General features: G+C 53.4%; 3 protein-coding genes and 1 long non-coding RNA gene across 5 annotated transcripts; 3 read left to right on the top strand and 1 right to left on the bottom strand.

Moving 5' to 3' along the window:
- The first annotated feature begins 215 nt into the window (after positions 1-215).
- LOC147573730 (izumo sperm-egg fusion protein 1-like) lies at positions 216-3687 on the top strand. Its single transcript, XM_086690317.1, has 9 exons — positions 216-465; positions 838-912; positions 1293-1379; positions 1635-1655; positions 2001-2081; positions 2270-2370; positions 2622-2775; positions 3071-3245; positions 3471-3687. The coding sequence occupies exons 1-9, from the start codon at positions 231-233 to the stop codon at positions 3664-3666; spliced, it is 1125 nt and encodes a 374-aa protein (XP_086546443.1). The 5' UTR covers positions 216-230; the 3' UTR covers positions 3667-3687.
- A 674-nt stretch (positions 3688-4361) lies between these two features.
- LOC112850689 (izumo sperm-egg fusion protein 1-like) lies at positions 4362-8311 on the top strand. Its single transcript, XM_025914214.2, has 9 exons — positions 4362-5093; positions 5477-5551; positions 5891-5977; positions 6238-6258; positions 6602-6682; positions 6868-6968; positions 7219-7372; positions 7675-7909; positions 8128-8311. Exons 1-9 carry the CDS (start codon positions 4859-4861, stop codon positions 8204-8206), a joined length of 1068 nt encoding a protein of 355 aa, XP_025769999.1. The 5' UTR covers positions 4362-4858; the 3' UTR covers positions 8207-8311.
- Positions 8312-11444: 3133 nt separating this feature from the next.
- LOC147573729 (uncharacterized) lies at positions 11445-14258 on the bottom strand. The gene is made up of 2 exons (XR_015244996.1): positions 14198-14258; positions 11445-11859 (listed from the first exon to the last, which is right to left on the bottom strand). It is a non-coding gene; the product is annotated as an uncharacterized LOC147573729 (long non-coding RNA).
- Positions 14259-19472: 5214 nt separating this feature from the next.
- Positions 19473-23433, top strand: LOC147573728 (izumo sperm-egg fusion protein 1-like). Of its 2 annotated transcripts, XM_086690316.1 has the most exons (10): positions 19473-19542; positions 19887-20038; positions 20522-20596; positions 20964-21050; positions 21309-21329; positions 21679-21759; positions 21935-22035; positions 22296-22449; positions 22756-23014; positions 23245-23433. In XM_086690316.1, exons 2-10 carry the CDS (start codon positions 19963-19965, stop codon positions 23405-23407), a joined length of 1017 nt encoding a protein of 338 aa, XP_086546442.1. In that variant the 5' UTR covers positions 19473-19542; positions 19887-19962; the 3' UTR covers positions 23408-23433. The 2 variants fall into 2 exon arrangements, with proteins under 2 accessions (XP_086546442.1, XP_086546441.1); XM_086690315.1 differs by lacking the exon at positions 19473-19542 and having other exon boundaries at positions 19592-20038.

Raw genomic sequence — 23433 nt, 5'->3', positions numbered from 1 at the left:
GAACCCTAGTATTCCAGGGTGCAACATTCAAGGTCAAGGTCGGGCAGCGGCTGTCTAGGGTGCATCGGGACTCCGGACTCCTCGGCTTCCTAACCGAGAAGGGGGAGCCCTGCAAATTGGGGGGTCTTAATCTCGGGGAAGGGGTTCTTTCCGGTCAGCGATCACCTCCTCCGAGTGGGGTGGGAGGACCCTCCCCGGGGTTCTGTGCGGGGCTGAGCCCCCTGGCCCCAATGGGTCCCCAAGTAGCCCTCCTGGTGGCGGCGCTGGCCGGCTGCCTGCTTCCTGCCCGGAGCTGTGTCACTTGTGATCCAAGGGTCGTGGCCGCGCTGGACGCCTTGGAAAAGGAATACCTGCCTACCCACCTCGCCCCCGAGCGTCACAGAGAAGTGATGGAAAAGATAAGACAAACCGTGAGGAATTTCCGGGACCTGCCAGATTTAGAGGATACCTTTCTGGGGGTTATCGGTGAGGGCAGGGTAGAGAGTGCGAATCCAGGGGTCGAGGGAAAAGAGGGGTCTGCGTTCTAGGATTGTTGCGGGAGCGGGCAGGAGGGAAGGAAGCGAAAGACTGGAGGGAGACTGTACTGGGTTCGTGAATGGAGAAGGCTGGGATGCAGATTCCCAATACACTGTTCCCCTAGTCCTTACGTGGCAATTTTATATGGAAAAAAAAAATACAACTCCCAGAAGGCAACGGGCGTGCCAGCCATTTACAGCCCTGGGCTGGTCCAGTAGCCTCATGGGTATTGTAGTTTTTAACACCTGCTGAGCCAAGAGACCTCAAGGCTTGGGATCTGAGGTTCTAGCTCCCCTCCCCGCATCCCCTGTGTCCCTCCAGATGAGGCCACAATGGAAACGTCAGTCTTGAGTTTTCTGAGGAGTGTGAGACTTATCAGAAACAGTGGTGTAGCAGGTAAATCCACACAGGGGCCAGGGGATGGGGCTCCAGAAACTTTTCGAGAAATGTTTTTTGGTGAGGACGGGTCTGGTGGTGGCTCTGGAGCCCACCTGCCTGGGTTCAGCTTCCCGCCCAGTCACCCCTTGCTGTGTGGCCTTTAGGGAGGGACTTTGCAACTTTGTCACCTCTCAAATGGGTCCTAACAGTGCCTGCAGGCCAGGGGCCGCTTAGCTCAGTGGCCCGCATTGTTAAGTGGTCATTCAATGTCACTGTCCCTCCCTGAGATGGCCCCAAGGTGGAACGCCAGCCTCTTCAGATGGAGGCCAACTTCCTGCATCTCCTCCTGGGGTGGGCGGGGGAGGGGTACCACTCTATGTCACCCTGCTCCTTCCCAGATGACACTTTCGTGAAGGAGTTCTCCTGGATGTTGACTCTGGAAAAGGCAGCCTTTCGTGGCTACGTCACTCGATTCCAAAGAGAGGGTGAGGGAAGATGGCTTCCGTCAGGGACCACGGCCCCTTCCCTCAATAGGCCCAGGGACCCTGTCCCCAGCCCCCTGCTTTCTATGTCCAACCACTCACCTCTCCCGACCCGGTCCTCCCTTGGACCCAGAGATTCAGACACCCGGGTCCTTCTTCCCTCCAACCCAACAGCCCAACCCCCAGCCTATTCCTTCCTCCCGCCCCCATCCCCTTTAACAGGAATCTGATAATTCTCTTTTCTTCCTTCTGAGGCAGACTTCTGTCCCAACAAATGTGGTGAGTCCGGATTATGGGAACTGGTTTTCTATCCTTCATCCTTTCCCCTTAAATACCCAGCCTTTCTCCTCCGGCTTTGGGTCTCGGTGGTTCTTCCTTCCCCACGTCTGAGAGGTTCCTGGTCCCCAGTAGTCCTTCTGCACAGCGGACTTCCTGGGCAACGGGTCCTATTCTCTGGGCGCTCTTTCCTGAGACTGGTTACACCCCTCTTCAGGGAGGACTGCCTTCTAGCCCCGCCCCTTGGGCTGAGCTCTAGGGATTAGGCGCCTGACTCCGCCCCAGACCTTGGCCCTGCCTTTAGCCTCGCCTCTCAGGGCGAATACAGGCTGGATCCTGTCCCTTCAGGTACAATGCTGCAGCTTCTGATCTGGTGCAGTAACTGTAAAAAGCAGCTTCACGTTTGTCGAAAATCCAGAGATTGTGGGGGTGAGAGAGCTGGGGCAGCCGCAGGGGTTGGCGCAAGAGGGGCGGAGCCAGAGGAGAGACGTGGCCTAGAGAGGGCGGGGACTGGAGCGGAGGGTGGAGACAGAAAGGGGGGCTTAGACAAAGTGGGTGGCACTGGCGGGAGGGCCGGAAACCTCCAAGAAGTGTCCCACCGTAAATCCTGTCCCCAGTGCGCCAAATCAACGTCCATGAAACGGAAGACCTGATCCTGGACTGTGAGCTCGACTGGCATAAATTATCTCAAGGCCTGACCTATTACAGCTTTTACAGGGTGGGCCCTTTAACCCCAAGTCCATAAGGCTTGTGTGAGCGCCGACCCCCTCATCCACAAGCTTGTTGCCACAATCCCCATGACCCATGACCCACCAGGTGTGACTTCTAGGGATCCCCGGGGACCCCATGCCCTTACCAGTGACCCTGGACTCCCATCTTCCCCACTGAGAGCCCGTGATGCCCTCACACCTGTACTGCCCCAAACCCTGAATTCCCCAGGCCTCTGTGACCCCTTGAGCTTGGGTCTAGGTTTGGAGGAGCAATTCTGAGACCTTGGTGTCCGAGGGGAAACGGCCCACCCTGATCAAGCGACTGGTGAGGCCAGAGGATGCGGGTAACTACCGCTGCGAGTTGGGCACTGAGCGATCCGGCCCAGCCACGGTCATCCATTTTGAAGTCACAGGTCAGAGCTGGGGAGTCGACAGACGTATGGGACTCAGGGTCCTGGGTTTGGGGGGCAGTCAGCTTCAGCGAGCGCCCTGGGGGGCCTAACTTTCTGTCGGGGTGTGGTTTCAGGCCAAGGGGGGGGTGGCTTCCTGCCCAGGGTGCGGCCACCTCTCACAGTGGCCTGGCTTCAGGCAGTGAGGGGCGTGCTTATCTCCTGGGAGGCCTGGGTCCTGGGGAAGGGTGGCGTGGACAGAGCTTGCCTGGGCCACGACCGGCCCTCCCAGGACTGCTCCTTCTCTCTCCTCTGTCAGTGTTGCCCAAAAGAGTCATTGAGGAGATCCCGAAATCAAAGCCCAGGACCCAGTATCAGCGGTTCCGATCCCTCAAGCCGTCAGAGTGTCTGAATCCCAAGGACGTGCTGAGAGGCTTTCTGTTCGAGATGCTGATCTGGGGCTTTGTGTTTCTGATCCTTGGCTTTGCCACCTCGTGAGCCGCCTCCGGGAGAAGGCAGGGCTTGGGGCGAGGGGCGGGGTCTCCAACGTCCTGACGTAGGAGGAGGTGTTAGGGGGAGGGGCTTAGAAAAGAGGGGCGTGCTTACCCAGGGCGGCGAAGCTTGGGTCATAGAAAAGGATCAGATATAGGGAGGCTGGGAGGGGTGTCCCTCACTCAGGACCTAATCTGCTTACACGATCGCACCCCACCCTTCCCCAGCGTACTTTGCTTTAGGTCTGGGACCCTGATCGATTCGGTCAAGTCCTGGGTCCGTACCGACAAGGCAGCAGCCCCAGAGGACCAGGGTCCACAAAGTCGGCTGTCACAGACCCAGCTATCACAGAGCCAGGTGTCACAGACCCAGCTTCCCAAGGTACCGAACGAAGAAAAGGCCAGAGCACCAAGGCTTAAATAAAGATTTATCTGGTTGCCTAAATATCGGATTCATTTTCTCCGGTCAGATTCTCAGTTTTGGCTTCCTGAGAGGAGAGCTCTGGGGCGGGTCTCCTGTCCTAGAAGGATAGACTGGGAACCCGGGTCCCTTCGGCGTGGCAGGGCCACCTGGCTGAGATGCACTTCCAGAATCAAGGAGTGATTCCCGAATCAAGGGCCAGCCCTACCCAGATCTCCTCCCCCAGGCCCGACCCCTCACATGACAACCGTCCACACTCTTCCAGTGGGTTTCCACTGCCTTTTCCTGTCCCCCAGCCAGTGCTGGGAGCCGGGGCAGAGGCGAAGGCTGAATAGGAACAGTGGGGTCTGAACTAACCAGGCCGACGGAGCCAGGGCTCCGGGTGCTGTTGAGGCCTGAAGCAGGGACCCAGGGGTCCACACGCCTCCTCCATCAGACCCAAGAGCAAGTCCCCAGCCATCTTCCACGCCAGTTCCCAGGAGCTAAGCTCCCATCTTTCTCCTCCACCGAGACTCTTTAGTCTGACCCCACCCCCTCCACCCCAACGCGACCACACGCGGGCCTCATCTGGGAGGAACCAGAAAAAAGTTCTAGCAGAGAGGGGGCGGAGGGCATTATCCTGGAACTATAGGCGGAGCCTCCCTTTGTTGCCGTCCAATCAGACTCAGAGTTGGGTTTGTGGGCGGGGCCAAGGACACGCCTGGATTGTCTCTAGGTAAGTCGGGGGCCTGTGTGGAAAGCTAGAAGGGAGACGCTGTGGGATTTCCTTGCACATTGAGGCGATCTTCAGGTCTGACTCCAGTCATAAAGCTCTCTGCATCACGTGAGCCACCTCACCTTCGCTCCAACAACATCCTTAATTTCAGTCGTGGCGTAACAGAGCCGGAAGGACGTGGCCGGCTCGTCCCCCTGAATGCCCTCCGCCTGGACTCCGCTCTTCAGCAAACCCTAGTTGTATTCGAGGGTCAACGGACAAGTTCAAGGTCGGGCAGCGGCTGTTCAGGGTGCATCGGGACTCCGGACTCCTCGGTTTCCTAACCGAGAAGCGGGAGCCCAACAAATTGGGGGTCTTGTCTCCGGGAAAGGGTTCTTTCCCCTTAGCGATCACTTCCTCCTCCGTGTGGGGTGGGCGGACCCTCCCCATAAAGTCCAGATAGTCCTGGTGGGTTCTGTTGGGGCTGAGCGCCCTGGGGAAATGGGTCCCCAAGTTGCCCTCCTGGTGGCGGCGCTAGCCGGCTGCCTGCTTCCTGCCCGGAGCTGTGTCACGTGTGATCGAAGTGTCGTGGCTGCGCTGGACTCCTTCGATAAGGAATACCTGCCTACCCACCTGGCGCCCGAGCGTCACAGAGAAGTGATGAGAACGATAAAAGCAACCGTGGGGAATTTCACCAAACTGCCAAATTTACAGCGTTCCTTTATCGGGGTTATCGGTGAGGGCAGGGTAGAGCGTGGGAACCCTGGGTCATGGGAAACGAGGGGTCTAGTCCTAGGATTGCTAGGGGCGGGGGGGGGGAGGGGGACGGGAGGGAAGAGCTGAAGGCAGAGTCTACTGGGTTCAGGCATGGAGAAGGCTGGGATGCAGAATCCAGGCCTTGCCAAGGCTAGGAATACACTTCCCCTACGCCTTACCTTGCCATTTTGGATAAAAACTACAACTCCCAGCAGGCAACGGGCGGACAATCGCTTTACAGCCCCATCCTTGCCCAGCGGCCACATGGGTATTGTAGTTTGTAACGCTAGCTGAGCCAAGAGAGCTTAAGGTTTGGAATCTGAGGTTCTGTCTCCCCTCCCCACATCCCCTGTGTCCCTCCAGATGAAGCCACAATGGAAACGTCAGTCTTGAGTTTTCTGAGGAGTGTGAAATATATCACAAACCGTGGTTTAAGAGGTAAATGCACACACAGGCCAGGGGAGAGGCTCCAGAATCTTTTGGCTCTGGAGTCAACCTGCCTAGGTTCAAATCCCCCCACCCCCGGTCATCCCCTAGCTGCGTGGCCTTGGAGGAGGTTTTCCGCCTCTAAAATGGATCATAACGGTGCCTGGACACCAGCCCTCGCTTAGCTCCGTGGCCGGCGTGGTTAAGTGGTCATTCAATTTCATTGTCGCTCCCTGAGAAGTCCCCAGCGGGAATTGGCATGCCCTTCAGACAGAGACAAACTTCCTGTACCTCACTCCTGGGGTGGGGAGCGGAGGGGAAGCACTTTACGTCACCCTGCTGCTTTTCCAGATGACACTTTAGAGAAGGAGTTCTCTGAGATGTTGACTCGGGAAAAAGAAAGCTTTCAGAGCTACGTCGTTCGGTTCCAGAGAGAGGGTGAGGGAATATGGGTTCTGTACGGGACCACAGCCCCTTCCTCCACCAGTCCCAGGGTCTATGTCCCCAGCCCCTGCTTTCTATGTCCGTCCCCTTACCTCTCCCGACCGCGCTCTCCCTTGGACCCAGACCTCCAGGCACCCGGGCCCTTCCTCCCTCCAACCCAAGAGCCCAACCCCCCACCTATTCCTTCTCCCCCTCTCTCATGTCCTTTAGCTTAGAAACCTGATGCCGTTATTTTTTTCTTCCTTCTGAGGCAGATTTCTGTCCCAACAAATGTGGTGAGTCCAGATTATGGAAGATGGTTTTTTATCCCTCATCCTTGCCCCGTGAATACCCAGCCTTTCTCCTCCTGCTTTGGATCTCGACGGTTCTTCCTTCCCCACGTCTGAGAGGTTCCTGGTCCCCAGTAGTCCTTCTGCACAGCGGACTTCCTGGTCCTATTCCATGTGGGCTCCTCACTGAGCCCGGTTAGATCCCTCTTCCGGCAGGTCTGCCTTCTAGCCCCGCCCCTTGGGCTGACCTCTAGGGATTAGGCGCCTGATCCCTCCCCAGCCCTTGACCCTGCCCTCTCCTTTTAGCCTCCTCTGTTAGGATAAATAGAGCCTTGATCTCTCCCCTCAGGTACGATGTTGCAGCTTCTGCTCTGGTGTCACATATGCAGAAAACGCCTTTACCTTTGTCGAAAGTCCACAGATTGCGGAGGTGAGAGGCTGGGGCCAACGGGAGGGGTTGGCGCAGGACAGGCGGAGCCAGAGGAGGGATGGAGTCTTGACAGGGCGGAGACTGAAGCCTGCCTGTTGGCAAAGAAGGGCCTGGACCCAGTGGGAGGGAGTGGATGGAGGGCCTAGAACCATGAGGAAGCACCCCACCATAACCCTCGTCCCCAGTGCGCCAAATCAACGTCCACGAAAAGGAAGACTTGGTCCTGGACTGTGAACTCAACTGGCATAAATTATCTGAAGGCCTGACCAACTACAGCTTTTACAGGGTGGGACTTTCAACCCCAAGTCCATTAGGCTTGTGTGAGCGCCGACCCCTGTATCCACAAGCTTGTTCCCACAATCCCCATGACCCATGACCTACCAGGTTTGCCTTCCACGGATCCCCGGGGACCCCATGCCCTTACCAGTGACCCTGGACTCCCATCTTCCCCACTGAGAGCCCGTGATGATCTCACCTCTGTTCTCCCTAAGGCCTGAATTCCCCAGGCCTCTGTGATCTCTTGAACTTGGGTCTAGGTTTGGGGGAGCAATTCTGAGACCTTGGTGTACAAGGGGAAACGACCCACCCTGACCAAGCCCCTCGTGGGGCCAGAGGATGCAGGTACCTACCGCTGCGAGTTGGGCACTGAGCGACATGGCCCATCCACGATCATCCATTTTGAAGTCACAGGTCAGTGCTGGGGAGTCGACAGAAGTGTGGGGTTCAGTTCCGTGGGTTTTGGGTACAGCCATCTTCAGGGCGTGGCCTGCGGGTTAAAACTTCCCTGTGGGATGTGGATTCAGGCCATGGGGGTGTGGCTTCCTGTCCTGGGCGTGGCCACTACTCACCTGGACCATGCTTCCTGCAGTTAGGGTCCTGATTATCTCCTGGAAGGCCTAGGTGTGGGGAAGGTTGGCGTGGAGATAGCTTGCCTGGGCCACGAAGGGCTCTTGGGACCCTCTCAGGTCTGCTCTTTCCCTTTCTTCCGTCAGTGTTGCCTCAAAGAATCATTGTGGAGACAACGTCCAAGTCTTCAACCTTTGTAACCCAGCCTTCAATGTTTGTAACCCGGTCATCAACCAGTGGAACCCTGGCCGAGATCTGGCATGACCGGTCCCTAACTGTCGGGAGGGCAGAGTACCTGAAGTTGGAGAATAGGCTGAGAGGCCGTCTGATAGGGCTGCTGATCTGGGGCTTTGTGGTGCTGATCATCGGCATTCTCACCGTGTGAGTCGCCCACTGAAGAAGTCAGGGCTTGGAGCGAGGGGCGGGATGTCCACCCTCCAAATGGAGGAGGTTGTTCTCTTGGGGATGGGGTGGGGCTTACCTCTGCTGACTAAGTTGGGGTCATTGCGAGAATAAGATCCAATATAGGGAGGCTGGGAGGGGTGTCCCTCACTCAGGACCTAATCTGGTTCTGCTATTTGCACCCCACCCTCCCCCAGCGTCCTTTGCTTTCGGCCTGGGAAGGTGATCGATTCCATGAATACCTGGTTCTCCGCTGACAGGGCGGGTCTTCCATAGGGCTAGGTCCCAAAGAGTCAGCCTTCACAGGAGCAGGTTCCGAAGGTACCGAAGGAAAAGGCCACAGTACCGTGGCACAAATAAAGATTTATCTGGTTGTCTAAATACCGGACTCATTTGCTCTGCTCTGATCCTCACTCTTGGTTTCCGAGAGGAGAACTCTGGGGCTGCTCTCCTGTCCTAGAAGGAGAGCCTGGGAACATGCGACCCTTCATCACGACACAGCCACCTGGCTGAGATGTAATTCCGGAATCAAGGAGTGGGGAAGGACCAGCCCTACCCAGATCTCTTCCCTCAGGCCCGTCCTCTCACAGGACGCCCCCTCCCAGCTCTTCCTGCCAGGTTTGCTCTTGTCTTTTCTGGATCCCCAGCCAGTACTGGGAGCCTGGGCAGAGGCAAAGGCTGAAGGGGAACAGCGGGGTCAGGAAGCAACCAGGACCAACGGAGCCAGGGCCCTGGGGTGCTGTCGGGACCTGAAGCAGGGTAAGAACCAGGGACCCTGAAGTCCAGACCCCTCCTCCCTCAGACCTAGTGTTGAGGGAGCATAAGGCAGGCTGAGAGCAAAATAGAAGCTAGCACTCCCCACCCCCTGGTGGGATATAGGTGACATTGCTCAGACACTCCTGAGGTACTTTGTCTTTTCTTCCTTTACTCTCATTTTAGGGGCTTTTCGCGAAGTATGGTCTTACTGGAACCCTTTTCATGTGGATTGCTCAGGCTGCAATCCTCTAGCCCGTGTCTACTCTATGGGGAGGAGAAAGCCTGTCTTTTGGCTGGATGTTACTACCCTGGGTGGGGTGGTAATGAGACCCAGAAACTTGGTGCCCTCTCTTTATTCCTGTCCTCAGGCAAAGTTGTCTGTCTTGTGCATGGGACAGCCACCTGTCCAAGTAGCCAAGTGGACCAACACGGCTGCCAATCTTATGATTCCCGTGTGAGGTATCTTCCTCATTGGTCTAAGGTGATCCCCTCCACATTTCTGGTCTAGCTGCTTCCAGCCTTGGAACCTCCCACGGAGAGCTGGTGGAACCACTACTCGATTGAAAGAACATTGAACCGGGGACCGTTTCTTAGGGAAGTTGGCTGTGAAGACCTTACGTGTTGGAATGTCACTTAGATCATGGTGGATTTCTACCTTTACTGTTTTCAATCAGTGTCCTCTACTACCTGCTACTTAAATTACCAAATTGGGTCATTCCCCCTTGCAAAACTTTTCCAGTGTTTTCCACGGGCTCTAAATGACAGTTGACTGTCCTCCTCAGCAAGGCAAATTTCGTCCATACGTCAGACACCCATCTGTAGTCTGGGGGAAGTGAAGGGATGCTAACATCCCTCTTTTAGGAGCCCTTAATCGGCTAGTCGGTGGTCATAGCGATTTCGTTTGAGGGTTGTGTCGGGTCGCTTTGGCACCGGGAACCTCTGACGTTTCCTGTGCCTGGGACACCACCAGGGAGCCGGGGGGTGGGGCGGTTGTCAGGATAATAGACGCTTTCTCTCTAGGAGAAGCATGGGAGTTCCTCCTCTGTCTCCAAGGAGTCTCCCCTGGGATGTCTTTTAACCCACTGGAAACAATTTGGATTGCAAAATTTAGGAAAGGATTGATCTCCTGTAATACTGCATGGCGTCCGTAGGATCTAGCAGTTAGATCTCTTCTGCAGTAAACAGGGCAAATGGACAGAGGTACCCTAGGTCCAGGCCCTCACAGCTCTAAATCACGACCCAGACCCAAATGCCTCTTGCAGAATGTGTTTGCCAAAGTGTATTTGGCTGGTAAACTCCCCCCTGACATATTGGATGTCTAGATAGGCCTCCTCTAAGTGAATCCAGGCTGTTGGAGGAAACACAGGCCATTTCCAGCCAAGGGGACGCTAACTCTTTCTCTCTGTTCCTCCTCCTAACTGGTGTGAGGGCTTCTCCCTCATGCATTTCCTGGGTTAACGGCTACAATTGGAGGTAATTGTGATTAGTCTCCCTCGGGTCTGGGACTTTACGGAATATTCCCAAGCAGCTGCCGAAACTCCATTCATTTTAGGGAAATCCCCTATCTTCTCCAGCCTGACACGGACCGCCTAATTCTTCTTTGGTGGAAAAAACATGCCATCTGCTCATCTGTTCAAGTTGACAGGCTTTAGTACCAGGAGACCCCCCTCTCTCCGCTCTCTGGGCTTTTATCTACCTTTAGGCTTCTTGGCCAAACCTCACCCCTTCAGTCTTATCCCCCTCCTCCTGTTTCTGCACCACCTTGGGTGAGACCTACACAACTGTCTTCTATACCACCCTCAGTGCCTCAGGCACCATCGGCTCCTCCCTCAAGGTCAAGGAGCAAAGAGCACCCCCTTGGACCACCCACTTCAGGTTTCCCCACCAGTGTCCCAAGTTTAAAAAATTGACAACGGGGAACATATTATCTTGTAAGTGGACACCGGTGGAACTTATTTGGTGTTTAAACTAATTTAAGTTTGTTGATTTAATTTGATACATGTCTTTAGGGTTATCAGCATTAAATATGAAACTTATTCTATCTAGGTTTATTAAAGGTCAAATAAGCTCATGTTGGGGGCGTCTGAATGCTTCACTCAGTTGAGTGTCCGACTTTGGCTCACGTCATGATCTCACGGTTCGTGGGTTCGAGCCCCATGTGGGGCTCTGTGCTGACAGCTTGGAGCCTGGAGCCTCTGTGTCCCTCTCTCTCTGCTCCTCCCCTGTTCATGCTCTGTCTCTCTTTCTCTCTCTCAAAATAAATGAACATTATAAAAAAAGTACACTGGTATAAGGTTGAAATTCTGTTTTTCTCTCTGTTCAAAGTCAAAGTTTTCTTGGATTGTTGGTCTGCCCTTGATAAGAAAATGCAAACAAAGAGTTTTTTCTCTTTGGGAAAAAGCCCAAAGCTTTAGGGTTCCTCTTTCATCAAGTCTTTAATTACTTAGTTAAAACTTCTCAGTGTTAAAGGAGCTAAGTTTTGCTAACAACTGTATAACCTTACATGTTTGCCTTTGGGATCTCTTGTTGCCATCCTGGTTAAATAAATAATGTAAAGTTTGACGATTTGTAATGATCTGTAATCCTATTTAGGATGTGCTTTGTAGCTTACTGAGGTTTTAGCAAACTTTCCCACATTTAAATCATAAATGAAGTCTTTTTTTACCAATTAGGCATTTTCTGGCATATTAAGTTACTCTGGAACCACTTTCCAACAAATAATGGTATTGCATGGGTAAATGCTAGAACTGTTCAAATATATATGTGATTTCTAAACTTTTAATGTTTTGGTACAGGGTCTTCCTTTGGTACTCTGACTATCAAAGTATTATGTGTCTTTGAACACTGGATGACCTTGCTAACTGCATCATAATGAACTCTCATATCATATGGTGAACATGTCCATTTCTGACATTTTGTCATTTATAGTTGTGGTTCTGATACTCATCTTCAAGGAGATTAATCAAAAGGATTTTTAGGACAAAGAGAGATATTTGACATCTCCAAGATGAATACTTAAATGGGTGAGAAGCTGCCTTCAAACTGGACAAGAATTAGGAACAGTGGACTAAATGAAGTGAGGAACAGGTTCGAGTTTTGTGACTCTTGTTGGAAATATTGCCGGTCCTTTAAGGTTTGCTCTTCCAGATGAAGGGAACTTTCTCTTAAGGTACCTATGACAAAGGGAAATGTGATAGAGTATTCATTTGTGTACACACTGGAGCATTTAACTTTTCTCTCTACCTAGACCCTCTACAATTTTTTTTTAATCTTTTTTTTTTTAACGTTTATTCATTTTTGGGACAGAGAGAGACAGAGCATGAATGGGGGAGGGGCAGAGAGAGAGGGAGACACAGAATCGGAAACAGGCTCCAGGCTCTGAGCCATCAGCCCAGAGCCCGACGCGGGGCTTGAACTCACGGGCTGCGAGATCTGACCTGGCTGAAGTCGGACGCTTAACCGACTGCGCCACCCAGGCGCCCCGACCCTCTACAATTCAAAGACCCTCAGTGAGTATCTGTTCACAACAATTAGAATCATTTGCAGAAGTTCAGTAAGGATCTGTTCTGCTTGCAACAGGATGCCATTGGAAATACGGTTATTTTACCAAGGTTTTGACCGGAATGTCCTGTTTGAGAGACATGAGTAGACTCAGACATGACCATACAGCTCTAAGAAACTAAGGTTGACTTTATGAAACAGGGAGCCATAAAGCCCTTTGGAAATGTTGGCCTGAAACCTTGCTCACAGAGTTCCCAGCAGCCTTACCAGTTGCGTAAAACATGTCACTTCCTGGCAGGTGTAGGAACCTCAGGATAGCTTGGGGACCTCGTGAAGAGGAATTCACCCAATTCCACAGGTATTGCAGCCATGTCTGATGGCAAGTGCTTGGCTTGGCTTCTGGACTGTAAAGGCTACTAAAAGTTCAATCTAGAGATTCCCTATGAAAGGTTCCAGCAAAGCAAACTTTAAAAGATCCTTATACTCGATCGCTATTCTTGCTGAGCTTATCTGAATAATTAGGCCAAGTTTATCAAACTAGATGTGTTTTACAAGCGAATTAGGCTGGATTTGGCCATCTCTGGAATGAAGGTTACTAGGGAGAAAAATTAGGTTTCAATAATAGACCTTAATGGATACTAAATTCTAGCTCTGATTTTCTTTAAATGTTTGCCTAAGCTGGACAACTTGAGGCACTTCAGAGATATTGTCACAATAGCACAGGTATGGACAATCTTTTTGCTTCTTATTCTGTGGGGATAATAATAGGACTCAATGGGCATAGGATTATTTGAACAACGGGAAAATGGGATGGACTCCCCTAACAATCATACATAAAAAAGACTTTTCTCGCTGTAAACCTATCAGTAGATAAAGACTATAGAGCTTTATGAAATTATTCACCTGAATCTAACGTATCCTTCCTAAACCTGACCCGGTGATTACTAGAAACTCACACCATATAAACCCAGGAGACCTTGTTTATTTAGAGGATTAAAAGTCTAATACAGCAGGGGATTTAACTCCAAAATAAAAGTGCCCCCAACGAGTCCTATTATATACTCCCACTGCAGTACAGTTAGAGGGGAACTCTTCATGAGCCCCTGTATCTAAATAAAACCTGTACCCCCTTTACAGGAAGTCAATGAACAAACTAATGTGCCTTCATCTTCCTGTGAACCTGTGCAAGACCTCAAACCTGCCTTATGATGGTTGAGCCTTTCCTTTCTCATTCTCCTTTCCCCAATTTATACTAACGATTCCTTTGTACAATGGGCACAGCATTAGTGCTGAACTCCAATGTCAGACAGCTTGCTGGATACGTAGAGTTTTGCCCATGTCGAGCACATCTGGGCTACCATGGTGGGTCTCCCCTTTACAAGGTATTGGTTGGCACTCTCTATGTACTTGGATTTCAAAAATAACATAGAAAGATACGATGTTTCAAAAGAAGTCTATCACTAATCAAAATGTTCCTTTCTGGTCCAGGAGCGATGTCTTGGAATTTACCAGGACATAACTGGACTTTTTCATATCCTCAACCTGTGAAGGTAGTAGCTGATTTTACAAACCCACAAGGTAATACCCACCAACGAGGGCTTAAGTTACAAATCCCCACTTATCAGCATACTGTGGATGGCATCTGTCAAATTTGGGATGCATATTTATGGCTCACGCTCACCATGGGATCGCTCAGTCACAAAGGGCAATTTTATGCAGGGAACAAAGAAATGATACATATGATACGTAGTACTTACCTATGGCCCTGGCTTTCTCCAAGATGGATAGATAGATCACTGCACCTTCGAATTTGCCTGGATTCATGGGCGCATTATTAAAACCATCGCTGCCCCAGCTGACCTTCCAGATTTAAAACAAAAGTGGGCAGGACCTGTTTCCGCTGTCATGATCACTTGGCATCCATTTTTGTCCCACGTGTAGGGTTAAAAAGTGTCATTTGGCATGTGGAAGCCCTCGATAACTAGACCGTAGGGGCATTCAATAACTCACAAAACAGCATCTGGTTACTCAACACTGAAGTCGCGCAGACGCGCAGCACAGCTCTGTAAAATAGAAGGGCATTAGATGTTTTCGCTGCTGCACAAGGTGGAAGTTGTGCTCTCATAAAAACAATGCTGTGTATTGTTCCAGATTACCACAAATGTATTTCTGGGTTTCTACCTAACATGAGTACTCAAATGGGTGCTTTAAACAATCACTTTCTTGGGGCACCTGGGTGGCTCAGTCGACTGAGCATTCGACTTCGGCTTGGGTCATGATCTCATGGTTTGTGGGTTTGAGCCCCACTTCGGGCTCTGTGCTGACAGCTCAGAGCCTGGAGCCTCTTTCAGATTCTAGGTCTCCCTCTCTTGGTGCCCCTCCCCCACTCACTCTCTTTCTCTCTCTCTCTCTCTCTCTTGCTCTAAAAAATAATTAAAACAAACAAACAAAACAAAAAAAACCCATTGACTCCCTTTCCTTTAGCGATTGGTTAAATTCTTGCACTAGACCATTTTTGGCAACTACCAAAGGACTTTTATTGGAGTTTCTTTCTTGTTATTCAAATTGTCTTGTTGTATCTCATCCTGATCCCAAGACTCCATCACTGCATTAACTTCAAGCCAACAGACAATCCTTTCTACACGAGGAGGTTCCTGTATGTTGTCCACGTCGGATTCAGCTGCCTCCATTTTGGTAACTACCCTCATAGGCCCTCATCTGATCGATATTGACCCATAGTGTAATGGCACCAAGGTCCTCGCAGAGAGTCGTGATACCTAGGCGTTTCTTTCCAGGAAGCAACTTGATTCATCGTGCCAGCACGGCCTCAATGGCTTGGTACCCCCAACAAACTGACCCGTGAGTGCGGCGGGGTATGGCCTTTTATACAATTTCTAATTCTTTGCTTTCCATACATGGCAACATACGGACGTACAGCTTGATTGGGCGGTCTATGTTACGGAGTCCTGAGGAAAGTCAGGACTATGTGCCCATAGCTGGTTGCCCTTCCCTGTCTCCTCCTTCAGGCTCTACCCTCCTACTGCCTGCTTCCTGCCCGGAGCTGTATCATGTGTGATGAGAGGGTCGTGGCGGCACCGGACTCCTTGGATAAAGAATACCTCCTTACCCACACGGCGCCCAAACGGCACAGACAAGAGATGAAAACAATAAGAGAAACCGTGAGGAATTTCAAGGACCTGCCAGATTTAAAGCCTCCATTATATGGGGGCTGTTGGTGAGGGGAGCTTAGAAAGGAACCCTGGGGCCTGCAAAAGGAAGGGTCTGGGGGCTAGGATTGCTGCAGGAGGGGGCAGGCGTGGAGAAACGGGAAGCGCTGGAGGCAAAGTCTACCGGGTTCGGAAATGGAGAAGGCTGGGATGCAGAATCCAGGCCTTGCCAGGGCTAGGAATACACTTCCCCTATAGGCCTTACCTTGCCATTTTGGATCAAAACTACAACTCCCAGCAGGCAACGGGCGGGCAATCGCTTTCCAGCCCCATCCTTGCCCAGGAGCCACATGGGTATTGTAGTTTGTAACACTAGCTGAGCCAAGGAGACCTTAAGGCTTGGAATCTGAGGTTAGAGCTCCCCTCCCCGCATCCCCTGTTCCTCTCCAGATGAGGCCACAATGAAAATGGCAGCGTCGAGTTTTCTGAGGAGTGTGAAACTTATCACAAACCGTGGTTTAAGAGGTAAATGCACACAGATGGGCGGGGGGAGAAGCTCCAGAATCTTTGGCTCTGGGGTCAACCTGTCTAGCTTCAAATACCTTCCCAGTCATCCCCTAGCTGTGTGGCTTTGCGGGAAGCTTTCCACGTCTAAAATGGATCATAACGGTGCCTGGACACCAGCCCTCGCTTAGCTCAGTGGCCGGCGTGGTTAAGTGGTCATTCAATTTCATTGTCGCTCCCTGAGAAGTCCCCAACGGGAATTGGCATGCCCTTCAGGCAGAGGAAACTTCCTGTACCTCACTCCTGGGGTGGGGAGAGGAGGGGACGGTCTCCTTGTTACGCTGTTCTTTTCCAGATGACACTTTCGTGAAGGAGTTCTCCGCGATGTTGACTCGGGAAAAGGAAACGTTTCGGCGCAATGTCGCTCGGTTTCACGGAGGTGAGGGAAGATGGGCTCCGTCAGGGACCACAGCCCCTTCCTCCACCAGTCCCAGGGTCTCTGTCCCCAGCCCCCTGCTTCTCTACGTCCAGCCCCTCACCTCTCCCGACCGCGCCCTCCCTTGGACCCAGAGCTCCAGGCACCCGGGTCCTTCCTCCCTCCAACCCAAGAGCCCAACCCCCACCTATTCCTTGGCCCCCCTCTCTGGTGTCCTCTACCTTTGAAACCTGATAATAATTTCTTCCCTTTCTTCAGATGAAGATTCTTGTACCAACAAATGTGGTGAGTCCAGATCATGGGAACTGGTTTTCTAACCTTCATCCTTGCCCCGTGAATACCCAGCCTTTCTCCTCTGGCTTTGGGTCTCGGTGGTTCTTCCTTCCCCACGTCTGAGACGTTCCTGGTCCCCAGTAGTCCTTCCGCACAGCGGACTTCCTGGACCGCGGGTCCCATTCTTGGGGCGCTCTTTCCTGAGACTGGTTACACCCCTCTTCAGGGAAGACTGCCTTCTAGCCCCACCCCTTGGGCTGAGCTCTAGGGATTAGGCACCTGACCTTGCCCCAGACCTTGGCCCTGCCCTCTTCGTGTAACCCCTTCTCTCAGGGTGCCGAATTACAACCTTGTTCATGCCCCTTCAGGTGTATTGTTGCAGCTTCTGAGGTGGTGGGATTCTTGCCTGCTGCACACGTACCCTTGTCGAAAGTCCACAGATTGCGGAGGTGAGAGGGCTGGCGCCAGCGGGAGGGGTTGGCGCAGGAGGGGCGGAGCCAGAGGAGAGGGAGTCTTGACCGGGCGGAGACTCAAGCTGGCACCCTAGCAAACATGGGGGGCCCAGACCCAGTGGGAGGGAGTTGAGGTAGGACCGGAAACCATGAGGAAGCACCCCACGGTCACCCTCTGTCCCCAGTGCGCCAAATCAACGTCCATGAAAAGGAAGACTTGATCCTGAACTGTGGGCTCCACTGGCATAAAATGTCTACAGGCGGGTTCCATTACAGCTTTTACAGGGTGGCCCTTCAACCCCGAGTCCATTAGGTTTGTCTGAGCCCCCGACCCCTGTATCCACAGGCTTGTTCCCACAATCCCTGTGACCCATGACCTCCCGGGTTTGACTTCTATTGATCCCCGGGGGACCCCATGCCCTTAGCAGTATACCTGAATTCCCATCACCCCCCACTGAAGTCTCCTGAGGATCTCACCCCTGTGCTACACCAGGCCTGAATTCCCCACGCCTCTGTGACCCCTTGATCTTGGGTCTAGATTTCGGGGAGAAATTCTGAGACCTTGGTGTACAAGGGGAACTGGCTCACCCTGACCAAGCCCCTCGTGAGGCCAGAGGACGAAGGTAACTACCGCTGTGAGTTGGGCACCGCGGGAGTGAGCACACTCTAGGTCATCCGTTTTCAAGTCACAGGTCAGTGCTGGGGAGTTGACTGAAGTGTGGGATTAGGGTTGTGTGTTGGGGGGGACAGTCAGCTTCAGGGCATGGCTTCAAGCCAGTGGGATGTGGCTTCCTGCCCTGGGTGTGGCCCCCAGCCACCTTGACCGGGCTTTCTGCAGTTAGGGTCTTGATTATCCCCTGGAAGTCCTGGGTGCTGGGGAAGGTTGGCACGGAGATAGCTTGCCTGGGCCATGACTGGCCTTTGGGACCCAGTCAGGTCTGCTCTTCCCCTCTCCTCTACCAGTGTTGACTCAAAGAATCATTGCGGAGACAACTTCCAAGTCATCAACCTTTGTGACCCAGCCATCGACCATTGGAACCCAGTCACCAGCCATTGGAACCGAGGCCGAGGAGGAAATCTGGGATGACCTTTCCCCGACCCTCGTGCCCTCAGAGTGTTCAAACCCAGAGGATGTGCAGACCGGCCGTCTGATAGGGCTGCTTGTCTGGTGCTTTTTCCTGCTGATCATAGGATTTTTCACTGGGTGAGCCAACCACTGAAGAAGGCAGGGCTTGGCGTGAGGGGCGGGGTCCCCACCTTCCTAATGTGGGAGGGGTCTTGTGGGGTTTGAAAACTGGGAGGGGCTCCCCTACATGGGCGAAGCTTGGGTCACTGCTAGAAAAGGATCAAATATGGGGAGGGACCTAATCTGTTACTGCATTTTGCACCCTACCGTCCCCCAGCGTACTTTGCTTTCGGTCTGGGATGGTGATCGACCCCATAAAGTCCAGATTCCGCACCGACAAGGCAGCTGCTCCACAGGACCAGCTTCCACAGAGTTGGCTGTCACAGAGCCAGCTGTCACATGACCAGCGTTCACACAGTTGGCTTTCAGAGACCCAGGTTCCGAAGGTTTGGAAAGTTCCAAAGGAAAAGGCCACAGTGCCAAGGCGCAAATAAAGATTTATCTGGTTGTCTCTACATCAGGTTCATTTCCTCAGGTCTGGTCCTCGGGTTTGCTTTCCCCAGAGGCGAGGTCTGGCTGGTCTCCTGTCCTAGAAAGAGAGACCGGAACCGTGTCTTTTCGTCGTCGCAGGGCCTCACTGGCTGAGAGGTAGTTCCAGAATTAAGAAGTGGGGAAGGACCAGTCCTACCGAATTCTCCCCACCCCACCCAGGTCCGGTCCTCTCCAAGGAACCCTGTCCCCACGTTTACCATGGGTTTCCTCTTGCCCTTTCCTGCCCTGCAGCCAGTGCTGGGAGCTGGGGTAACGCCCGACAGGAACAGTGGGGTCAGGAAGCCACCAGGGCCAAGGGAGCCAGGGTTCCGGGGTGCTGTTGGCACCTGAGGCAGGGGAAGACCCAGGCATCCGGGGGTCCACACCCAAGAGCCCGTCTCCAGCAGTCTTCCATCCCAGCACCCATGAGCTGGGCTCCCATCCTTCTCCTCCACCCAGACTCACGAGTTCACCCCAGCCCCCAGCACGGCAACCCCACCACTGAGGGCCTAGTCTGGGGGGACCAGATGAACTTTCTCGTCTGGGAGGGGGCTGTCTGCTTTGTCCTGGAACCATAGGCGGAGCCTCCCTTTGTTGCCGTCCAATCAGACTCAGAGTTGGGTTTGTGGGCGGGGCCAAGAAAACTCCCGGGGAGCGTCGTCTCTAGGGAAGTCCGGCGGGGGGGGGGGGGGGGGGGGGTGGCGCCAGGTAGTAACGTAGAAGGGGGAGGGTGTGGGAATTCCTTGTAGATCGGGGTGAAAGGTGACCCTGGCTCCGGTCATAAAGCCCTCCACATCACGTGACCAACGTCACCCTCTCCCCAACAACATCCTTATTTTCAGTCTTGGGAAATCGAGTGGAAGACGGTGGCCTGCTCGTCCCTCCCAAAAGCCCTCAGCCTGGTTTCGGCTGTTCCGCTACAACATTCAAGGTCAAGGTCGGGCAGCAGCTGTCTAGGGTGCCTCGGGACTCCGGACACCTCGGTTTCCTAACGGAGAAGTGGGAGCCCTGCAAACTGGGGCTCTTCGTCTCAGGGATAGCTTCTTTCCCCTTAGCGATCACCTCCTCCGAGTGGGGTGGGAGGACCCTCCCCGGGGTTCTGTGCGGGGCTGAGCCCTCTGGCCTCAATGGGTCCCCAAGTAGCCCTCCTGGTGGCGGCGCTGGCCGGCTGCCTGCTTCGGGCCCGGAGCTGTGTCATTTGTGATCCAAGGGTCGTGGCCGCGCTGGACGCCTTGGAAAAGGAATACCTGCCTACCCACCTCGCTCCCGGGCGTCACAGACAAGTGATGGAAAGGATAAGAGAAACCGTGAGGAATTTCCGGGACCTGCCATATTTAGAGGATACCTTTATGGGGGTTATCGGTGAGGGCAGGGTAGAGCGTGGGAATCCAGGGTGGAGGGAAAGCAGAGGTCTGGTGCTAGGATTGCTGGGGGCGGGGGAGGGACGGGACGCAACGGCTGGAGGCAGAGTCAGCTGGGTTCTTGAATGGAGAAGACTGAGATGCAGATTCCAGGCCTTCCTCTGGGCAAAGGAATACGCTATTTCCCTAGTCCTTACCCTGCAATTTTGTAAAAAAAAAAAAAAAAAAAAAAAAAAAAAAAAAAAAAAAACACAACAAGAAACAAAAAAACAAAAAAAAAAAACAACAACAACAAACCCACAAAACAAAAAAACAAAAAAACTACATCTCCCAGAAGTCAACGGGCGTGCAATCCTTTTACAGCCCTGGCCTTGCCCAGTAGCCTCATGGGTAGTGTAGTTTTTGACACTAGCTGAGCCAATGAGACCTTAAGGCTTGGAATCTGAGGTCTAGCTCCTCTCCCCCATCCTCTGTGTCCCTCCAGATGAGGCCACAATGGAAACGTCAGTCTTAAGTTTTCTGAGGAGTGTGAGACTTATCAGAAACAGTGGTGCAGCAGGTAAATCCACACAGGGGCCAGGGGATGGGGCTCCAGAAACTTTTCGAGAAATGTTTTTTGGTGAGGACGGGTCTGGTGGTGGCTCTGGAGCCCACCCGCCTGGGTTCAGCTTCCCGCCCAGTCACCCCTTGCTGTGTGGCCTTGCGGGAGGAATTTCCCAGGTTTGTCCCCTCCAAAATGGGTCCTAACAGCGTCTGCATGCAGGCGTCACTTTGCTCAGCGGCGGCATTGTTAAGTGGTCATTCAATTTTCACTGTCCCTCCCTGAGATGGCCCCAACGCGGAATGCCAATCTCTTCACACAGAAGGAACTTCCTCCTGGGGTGGGTGGGGAGGGGAAAGCACTCTGTCACCGTGCTCCTTCCCAGATGCCTCTTTCGAGAAGGAGGTCTCCAAGATATTGTCTCGGGAAAAGGCAACCTTTCAGAGCTACATCCTTCGGTTCCAACGAGAGGGTGAGGGATGATGAGTTCTGTACGCGACCACAGCCCCTTCCTCCAACAATCCCAGGGTCTCTGCCCCCAGCCCCCTGCTTCTCTATGTTCACTTCCTCACGTCTGCCGATCCGGTCCTCCCTGGGACCCAGAGATCCAGACATCCGGGTCTTTCCGCCCTCCAACCCAAGAGCCCAACCCAAAACGTAGTTCTTCGTCCTTTCTCTCAAGTACTTCATCTTTGATCTGATTTTTTTTTTTTTTTTTCTATCGAGGCAGATTTATGTCCCAACAAATGTGGTGAGTCCGGATTATGGGAGCTGGTCCTCTATTCCTTATCCTCGCTGGGTTAATACCCAGCCTGTCTCCTCCCGCGTTGGGTCTCGATGGTTCTTCATTCTCCACGTCACAGAAGTTCCTGGTCTCCAAGCCCTTCTGCACAGCGGTCTTACTGGGCAGCGGGTCATACTCTACCTGTGCTCTTTACTGAGCCTGGTTCCATCAGTCTTCCCAAGTACTGCCTTCTAGCCCCACCCCTTGGGCTGACCTCCAGGGATTAGGCGCCTGAGTCCTCCCCAGACCTTGGCCCCGCCCTCTCCGTGTAGCCTGGCCTCTCGGGGCCAATACCGCTTCGTTCATGCCCCTTCAGGTACGATGTTGCAGCGTCTGATGTGGTGCAGTAACTGCGTCCAGGACAATTACATTTGTCGAAAGTCCAGAGATTGCGGGGGTGAGAGAGCTGGGGCCAGCTGCAGGGGTTGGCAAGAGAGGGGCGGAGCCAGAGGGCAGCGTGAGTCTAGAGAGGGCGGAGACTGGAGAAAAAGCAGGGCGGAGCCCAAGTGGAGGGAGTTGAGAGAGGGCCAGCACCCTTGAAGAAACACCCGACCTTAATCCCCTGTCCCCAGTTCGCCACATCAACGTCCATGAAAAGGAAGACATGATCCTGGACTGTGAGCTCAACTGGCATAAGTTATCTCAAGGCCTGACCTATTACAGCTTTTACAGGGTGGGCCCTTCAACCCCATCAACCCCAAGTCCATTAGACTTCTGTGAGCCCCCACCTCTATATCCACAGCCTTGGTCTCACGATCCCTATGACCCATGACCTACCAAGTTTGACCTCGGATCCCCGGGGACCCCATACCCTTAGCGGTATACCCTGGACTCCCATCTCCCCCACTGAGATCCCGTGATGTTCTCACCCCTGTAATTCCCCAACCCCTGAATTCCCCCAGGCCTCTGTGACCCCTTGAGCTTTGGGCCTAGGTTTGGGGGAGCAATTCTGAGACCTTGTTGTACAAGGGGAAATGGCCCACCCTGACCAAGCCCCTCGTGAGGCCAGAGGATGCAGGTGACTACCGCTGCGAGTTGGGCATTGAGCGATCCGGCCCAGCCACGGTCATCCATTTTCAAGTCACAGGTCAGAGCTGGGGAGTCCACGGAGGTGTGGGAGTCAGGGTCCTGGGTTTGGGGGATGGCAGGCAGCGTGGGGGCGTGGTCTTCGGGTTAAAACTTCCCTTCGGGGTGTGGATTCAGGCCACGGGGGTGGGGCTCCCTGTTCTGGGTGTGGCCACCGCTCTCATTGACCGGCCTTCCAGCAGTGAAGGTCATAATTATCTCCTTGAAGGCCTGGGTCTTGGGGGAGGTTGGTGTGGAGAGAGCATGCCTGGGCCAGGGCGGACCCTTGGGGCCTGCTCAGGTCGGCTCTTTCCCTCTCCTCTGTCAGTGTTGCCTCAAAGAATCTTTGGGGAGATCACGTCCAAGTCTTCGACCTTTGTAACCCAGCCATCAACCACTGAAACCCAGTCACCAACCATTAGAACACAGTCCCCAGCCATTGGGACCGAGGCTGAGGAAATCTGGGGTGACCTTTCCCCAACCCTCCGGCCCTCCGAGTGTTCAAACCCGAAGAACGTGCAGACAGGCCTTCTGGTAGGGCTGCTGCTCTGGTCCTTTTTGCTGCTGATCCTGGGCTTTGTCGCCGGGTGAGCCAACCACTGAAGAGGCAGGACGCGGAGAGAGGGGCGGGGTCTCCACCTTCCTACTGCAGGAGAGGTCCTGTGGGGGATGGGGCTTAGAAAACTGGGTGGGGCTTACCCAGGTGGGCAAAGCTTAGGCCACTGCTAGAAAATGATCAGATATTAGGAGGCTGGGGAAGGTGTCCCTCACTGGGGACCTGATCCTTTACCGCGTTTCGTGCCCCACCCTCCCCCAGCATACTCTGCTTTCGGTCTGGGGTGGTGATCGATTCCGTAAAGTCCAGATACCACACCGAAATGGCAGCTGCTCCGCGGGACCAGGCTCCACAGAGTCAGCTGTCACAGAGCCACGTTCTCAAAGTACCGAAGGACAAGGACACAGGACCAAGTCACAAATAAAGATTTATCCGGTTGCTGAAATATCA

This window comes from Puma concolor, chromosome E2 (assembly GCF_028749965.1).
Source record: "Puma concolor isolate L17-30 chromosome E2, mPumCon1.1.hap2, whole genome shotgun sequence".
Taxonomy (NCBI): Eukaryota; Metazoa; Chordata; class Mammalia; order Carnivora; family Felidae; genus Puma; species Puma concolor.
Note: the sequence above shows the minus strand (reverse complement) of the source record. Positions and strands in the feature narration are given on the sequence as shown.

What these genes read in the sequence shown, in the direction of transcription:
- LOC147573730 (XM_086690317.1), top strand. Translation starts at nt 231, where the DNA reads ATGGGTCCCCAAGTAGCCCTCCTGGTGGCGGCGCTGGCCGGCTGCCTG. An exon ending in CAGAAACAGTGGTGTAGCAG is followed by an intron (nt 913 to 1,292) that starts GTAAATCCACAC and finishes GCTCCTTCCCAG; the next exon opens with ATGACACTTTCGTGAAGGAG. An exon ending in CCTATTACAGCTTTTACAGG is followed by an intron (nt 2,371 to 2,621) that starts GTGGGCCCTTTA and finishes GCTTGGGTCTAG; the next exon opens with GTTTGGAGGAGCAATTCTGA.
- LOC112850689 (XM_025914214.2), top strand. Translation starts at nt 4,859, where the DNA reads ATGGGTCCCCAAGTTGCCCTCCTGGTGGCGGCGCTAGCCGGCTGCCTG. An exon ending in CGTTCGGTTCCAGAGAGAGG is followed by an intron (nt 5,978 to 6,237) that starts GTGAGGGAATAT and finishes CTTCTGAGGCAG; the next exon opens with ATTTCTGTCCCAACAAATGT. An exon ending in AAAGTCCACAGATTGCGGAG is followed by an intron (nt 6,683 to 6,867) that starts GTGAGAGGCTGG and finishes CCTCGTCCCCAG; the next exon opens with TGCGCCAAATCAACGTCCAC.
- LOC147573728 (XM_086690315.1), top strand. Translation starts at nt 19,804, where the DNA reads ATGGGTCCCCAAGTAGCCCTCCTGGTGGCGGCGCTGGCCGGCTGCCTG. An exon ending in AAAGTCCAGAGATTGCGGGG is followed by an intron (nt 21,760 to 21,934) that starts GTGAGAGAGCTG and finishes CCCTGTCCCCAG; the next exon opens with TTCGCCACATCAACGTCCAT. An exon ending in CATCCATTTTCAAGTCACAG is followed by an intron (nt 22,450 to 22,755) that starts GTCAGAGCTGGG and finishes CTCCTCTGTCAG; the next exon opens with TGTTGCCTCAAAGAATCTTT.